The 6,518-nt window shown below is 39.9% G+C and overlaps 1 protein-coding gene across 1 annotated transcript in view; it reads right to left on the bottom strand.

Annotated features, from left to right (window-relative positions):
- Positions 1–321: 321 nt before the first annotated feature.
- Positions 322–6,518, bottom strand: part of LONRF2 (LON peptidase N-terminal domain and ring finger 2) — a 49,242-nt gene continuing 43,045 nt past the window's right edge. The window contains 1 exon segment of the mRNA XM_039867113.1: positions 322–5,725. Within this exon segment, the coding sequence (XP_039723047.1) occupies positions 5,531–5,725 (195 nt within the window). The 3' untranslated portion in view covers positions 322–5,530.

Raw genomic sequence — 6,518 nt, 5'->3', positions numbered from 1 at the left:
ACACACAGGGAGGAAGGCCAGATGACGACAGAGACAGAGATGAAGTTACGCTGTCACATGTCAAGGACTGCCGGCTAGAAGAGACAAGACAGAACTCTTTCCAAGGCCTTTGAAGAAGGTGTGGCCCTGCCGACACCTTGACTGTGAACTTCTAACCTCCAGAACTGTGAGAGAATAAATTCCTGCTTTTTAAAGTCACTAAGTCTGTGGAAATTGGTTGGAGCAGCCATAGAAAACTAATACAATATCCTATACATTAATTCGATCTAATTTCCGGTCATTCTACTCTATTACTTGGGTGAAATTACTTATTAAAGAACATTTACAACACCATATGTTTTATTTACTCCAAATATCACACATTAGATATACAATTCCAATGAATGAAAATGAATAGTACAAGAATACACAAAGTAAATATTGCAACATTTCAGTCTGCCCTCACTTAAGCAGCAAGAAATGCCAAATATGGTTTTTACATCTTTAACCTTGACTTGAACTTAGGAAATAAAAGGAAGGCAAGAGGAACAATCTACATTATATGAATGTAATAACACATTGCCTATTGCTAAATAGGTAAAAGCATGGTTTTTAAGTTTATCTATATCAACTTACTTGTTCAAACCTGCTCTTCTAATAGAAAAAATACACATCAAATTTTTAACTGATAAAATCATTTCACGACTAAAGATCAAGATGCTAATGACACATCCCCTATTAGCATGGAACAGCAATATACAAATAGAGCTTTACAACCTATCAACTTATTTTTTTTTTTTTCTCCAGAGTTCAGGGGAAAATTGTGTGTATTGGGGATGGGATGGAGTAAGCTGGATGAGAGGTAAGATAAGCCAGTCATGGATCACACTGTTAGCAGTGCAATACTTGACCACACCATTCAAGTTAAAAGAGTAGTTATGTAACGAAGGTCCTAACACAATGTTGTCAAATGATCCCTAAAAGTGAAAGGCTAGAGAAAATCCAGGTGGCAAACTCCATTTGTCCTAAGGGCCACATATGCCAACTTAGCCTTATGATCTGGGCAAACCTCCTCAGTGTGTTGTTATGACTGGGTCTGACCTTTCCTCCCGGGACGTCACACGCCCAGGGTGCCCCTGCTCTGCAGGGCTGTCCCTCTGCTGCAGGACTGCTGCAGTGCTTCTGCACACACAGGGCTGTGCCCGCAGGCCCAGGTCACCCCCCTGCAGAGATACCTACTCATTTGGAGAGTACAGACCTCTTAGAGAGTCTGTTGCCAAAATGCTAGAACAAGCTTGTTTAATCGTGGGTCGGTATCTTTTTTCATATTTTGTGACACTTTTACTGACTAGGGAGAGACTGTCCTTCCTGTTGAATTCTTAGAGATAGAAGAAGGACGCCTTTCACATGAAAAGTAACCAATCCAGAGCCCACACTCTGAGCCACCCTCTCTGCCTAGCACTGACACTGCAGGGCCAATACTCCTGGGCCCTGATCCCCCAGGACTGACACCAGACAACTAGGGACCCCCTGAGAGCCCGGAGTTCACCAACATTACATTACTCAACCTCACCAGTTCTAAGCCGCTTCCATTGCTCTGCCTTCCTCACAGAAACACAATGAAAGGTCTCCACCCTTCGTCCTGCTTCTACTTCCTGAGTGGCTCTGGGGCTTCCCCATATGGCCCACCTGTTGCGCCATGCCTCCGTTTCCAGTGGACTATCAGTAACAACAAACTTTTTTTCAACAGCATTAACCTCTCCGTATTGTCAGTCACCTTTATAAATTAAGGCACTGGCACAAATCAGAACTAATGTCTCAAGCTCGACTGAATGCTACAGTGACACTTTAATTTCTTCTTTAGTTTATGCTACTGCAATATTCTAATACTTGATATTCTAATGTTCACATAAGAGCAGATCCACTACTAAAAGCTACTTTATAAGATTCAGCGGATTTTCGTAAAGTTTTTTTAGCAGTTGAAAGGTGAAAGTTAAGGTGATAAGTTAGGGTGAGGAGCTGTAAAAGTGAAAAGACCTTCGGGAGTGAATGGTTCAGAACTTAGTGTCCAGCCCTGGTAGAGAGGCGCGATGCCCAGCAACAGCCAGGGCTGTTTCCTTCGTGTGTGTGGCTGGCACAGCTCACTCCACTCATTCGGACCTAGAACCTGAAGGGGCCTGTCAGTAGGGACAGTGCTAAGGAGGAAGGGCTTCTTGCTGCCACTGCTACCTGAGTTAAAAATGGGAGGCAGGGACAGCCCCACCCTGTCCTATTGGCGTACTGGGAGAAAACCAAAATCTCCTGCTTTGAACAACAAAAAATACGACCTGCATTTATTTTTCTCCTGAGACACTATCTTTTTTGTATCTTTCACATTCCTTTTTTTTAACTATTTGATAGATAGCATCTAAATTTTAAAGAGTGGTATTTAACTGAAGTAATTTAAGCGGTAAGAGACAACACAAAAGGAGAAAGGAAGAAGAAACAGATGAGTACTTTTTAAAAAGCAGCTTAAAAATCATGACTTCTAAGTCAGACAATGAGATATTGAGTACAACAACTGCCAATTTGAGATACAACTTATTAAACAGTTTTGTTTTTTGTTTTTTGTTTTTTTTTTTTGGTCTGGGTGAGGGGAAGGGGTGGTTAGAAAAGAGAGGACATCTTTTGTGGTCATAAAAATGGGATAATACTCAAAAATTTGGTATGTAAATTGATAAAAATGATTGTGGTTACATGGATAAAACTTATATTTTTAAATTGTTTTCGTTAGGAACTTAAAAAAAATATATTCTAACTTTCTGAGGACAGGGACAGAGGAGATATGATACCCTAAAAATCTCATGGGCTTCCAGAATACTGCCTGCCAGGGTATCAGCTGCATTTCAAAGACACAGACAGAGATAGAATTATGGGTCAAGACACTTAGGGGTGTGAAGGGAAATGCCAAGCAGAGTGTACCACAGTTCGAGTGTGTACTTGAGGAAAGGTTTCCCCCTGCACCGTCCTTACTCTAATAGATGCTGTTTTTATTCTGATGTCAGGAGAGCTTTAGTGCTGGAACATTTTCAGTAAAATTAAACTGGAATGCTCTGACTTTGAAGGAGAGAGTACACTATTTTCTGAGAAATCCTTAGAAATGACATCTCCACCATAGAAAAGTGGTGTGGTTGGCAGGGCAGGGAGAAGAAAGGGCACTGTCCTGCTTTAACTAGATTTGCAGCAAACTGGTGTTTGGGTCTCTTAAGTTTGTACGAGGAAGCTTCCTTCATAATATGGCTTGGGATATTATTTCCTTGGTTTGACTTCCCAATAAATAACGTAGCCTAAGTGCTTAGGAAGTACCCACCTACTCCCACTTTGCACTACGTGGAGGTGGGATCCTGGACAGAGTGTGAGGTGATCAGTCATTCCCTCTGTTTTTAAAAAACAAAAACAACAAAGGTTTTTGTTGCTCCAGTCTGCATCATTACAGCTGAACAGGCTTTTATATAAGAATACTCAGAAGATGACTCAGAAAGAAGCAAACAGAATCAGGAAGGGATAACTTAATGGTTCTGGTTAAAGAATGTGAGTTATGACATTTGAAGAGTGGGGCTGAGAAAGCTATAGCTCCTGGTTGTTATGGAAAAAGCCCTAATACTCTGAGTATAGAAACTTCAGGGAGGATCCTAGAGAAATTATGACAGCGTGGTTATTTAGGCTCCCCAAATAAAAACAGCAATGGTAACTACCCAGATATGGTTTTCAGGTAGAAAAAGACTTCCGAAAAGAGGAAGAGACTGGTCAACACATAGCTGTTTTCATGAACCATTTCTAATACAAGTCTTCTGGCATGCTAGACAAAGTGTTTACTTCTTTTAAATGATCAGGTTAGTTTATAATGCCTAAGAAAGCTGAGTACTACTTTTAATACAGTACATGAATAAAATCTTCTAGAAATCACTTGGCCAAATGGCCTTTAAATCATGTTCAAGATGAGATCTAAAATTCACAATTATGCAAGGCACTGGAAATATCTGATTGGAAAATACTATCAAATTTTCTAGGTCACACGAGTATAGTATTTTTCAACCTCCATGATGAAACTCAATTATAGCTATCAAAAACTACGATTTTTAAAATTACGATTATAACATCTTTCTAATGCATGATGAATTGATCAACTACCATTTAGTATTATGACATATCTTTTAAAACTTAAAAATCTTATGCCTTGAATAAATAAAGAGAAACTCACATCTGTGGGTTGCTCCCTGTCACCTTTCACTTAAGAACACCCACCACATGGTCCAAGAAGCCAACTAAACGTACCAGCTCATTAGGTCAGTGAGAATAGTTCTATATGTCGGGTTCGAATGGTTATTCCAATCAATGTTACCAACATGCATTAGAGGTTGCATTAGAGGTTGGAAGTTATGTGTATTGTTCTTTAATGGATAGTACCTGCTCTGGTCATTGGAAACCATTAGCGCCCCCCACCCCCGCCCCCGCCAAAAAGCAATTTTTAGGTTGATGTTGGAGAAAAACTTGCTGAGTATTTACATCCCATACCAGCTTCCCACTCCTTGAAAATCCTCCTGGTATATTTTCCTGGAATCCATAGATTCCCATTTCATAGCAGCTTTTTAATATCTGTATATACTAGTGAATGGATGGATGGTGAATGCAAATTTACTGATGGGCCTAATTTCTAATCCAAATCCTAGTAGAAAAAAATAACTATTTCCCAAATGCTCAGTAGCATTGACTCCATGAGACAAGGAAGGGTGTGCTTTCAAGGGCTGGTTTGTACATTTCATATCCCAATGCACATAGTTTTAACTCGTGTTGGCTCACTCTTTATTGTGTATAAATACTATACTGGCCTCAAATATTTCTATATCCCAGGTGCACCTTCTTGTATGTTGACACCTGATTACAACGCGCAATTTACAACATCTTGAACTACTGCAGGATATAAAACACAGTTCTCTCCGGTGGCTACTGCTTCTTGGGTAAGGCTTAATTTTGGCTCCTGCGCTGAACAGTTGGTTTGATTCCTCAGTTTCAAAGACAACTTCACAGTGACACACAAAGCCTAAATGAATTTTTAGTTAGCCTATGCTCTAAGAAATCTACTTCCAGATAAAAATGTGGCTTCCCTCTTCTTGTTTGGCCCCTGAAGCATGCTGTTCCCATCAGGTGTAGCAAGGTGCTGTGCTGGGGAGGGAGTCCTTCTTTCTTGCAAAACCTAAACCACATTAAACCACCTGTGGCATCCATGCTGTCAGGGAACTGCAAACCAGAAGTATCTGCTTCAAAGAGATTTTCTTAGGTTGTTTTGCAACCATGGGCTCCATTCAAATGTCAGGCTATCCTTATACAGAATCAGATTCCACCAGGCACAGACTTTTAACTTTTAAGTAGGAGTCAATGTTTGCTAAGTGTTCCATTTCATAACCTATTAACAAGCATTTTACAAAGCGCCATGAATGGGATGCTGCTCGTCGATGCTTGGCAATCCTAATGGAAGTACGAGGGCTTCCAGAAACCTTGACTGGAAAGAGAATCAATTGTTTCTCTCTCTGCTATTAACCAGCTCTTGCCGACTATTCATCTTATGTGTGATGATGACTAATATTCGTCTAATGGCGAGCAGACGCTCCTTAAGCGAGGTCATGCCAAGTAGAGCCAGTTGAGCCTTGCGTTCCAATGGCAACACTGCCAGGATCGACCAGGACCAAGCGGGACCACTAGGATTGCTCTGCAAAAAAAAAAAAAAAAGGAAAACATGAAATTATGGCCTAAAATACAAGCCTGTTCCCCCAATATTATCTTTTGTTTCACCAACAGAAATATGAGCAAGAATTAAATGTCAACTCCTAATTTAGGTCTACTTCACAATGCATTCAGCCCTCAAATTACATAGTTTTTATTCTTATGTTACACATTTAAATGTGGGAGAACTCACTAAAGAACTTGTAAAGAAAAGCATCACCAAATGGAGAAATTCTAATTAGTTGATTCTGTTCTTCAAGGAAAAGTCACCAGTCAGAAGAGACCATAATTTTTACCTCCTCTTACCTCTTTTGTGTTATTGTTTCTTAAGTTTTAAAAACTCTACATAAAGCATAATATGACAAAGGTTAAAATTTGTGTATAAGTGTTATAACTATTATAACTAATCTTATAATACAATCAATGTAACAAACGTGCATATATATGAAACATCTATATGTACGATGTATTATTAAGTTGACCCTTGAAGAACACAGGTTTGAACTGCCTGGGTCCACTTATATGTGAATCTTTTTCAATAAATACCTGTACTGTTTTCAATCCTTGGTGGGAGTGTGTGGTTGTGGCAGACTGACTGTGTGCCTTGGTCTACATTTCATACACGGGACTAGAACAGATTCTAGTATCATGATAGGGGGCGGGGTGTCTTGGAATCAATTGACAGCAGATACTAAGGGACAACTTAAGTTCTGGGGGAGTCAAAAGTTGTATGTGGATTTCTGACTGCACAGAGAGTTGATGCCCTTAACTCCTGTGCT

Source organism: Pteropus medius, unplaced genomic scaffold (genome assembly GCF_902729225.1).
Source record: "Pteropus medius unplaced genomic scaffold, Ma_sr-lr_union100, whole genome shotgun sequence".
NCBI classification, from domain to species: Eukaryota; Metazoa; Chordata; class Mammalia; order Chiroptera; family Pteropodidae; genus Pteropus; species Pteropus medius.
This window is presented reverse-complemented; position numbering and strand designations above follow the sequence as displayed.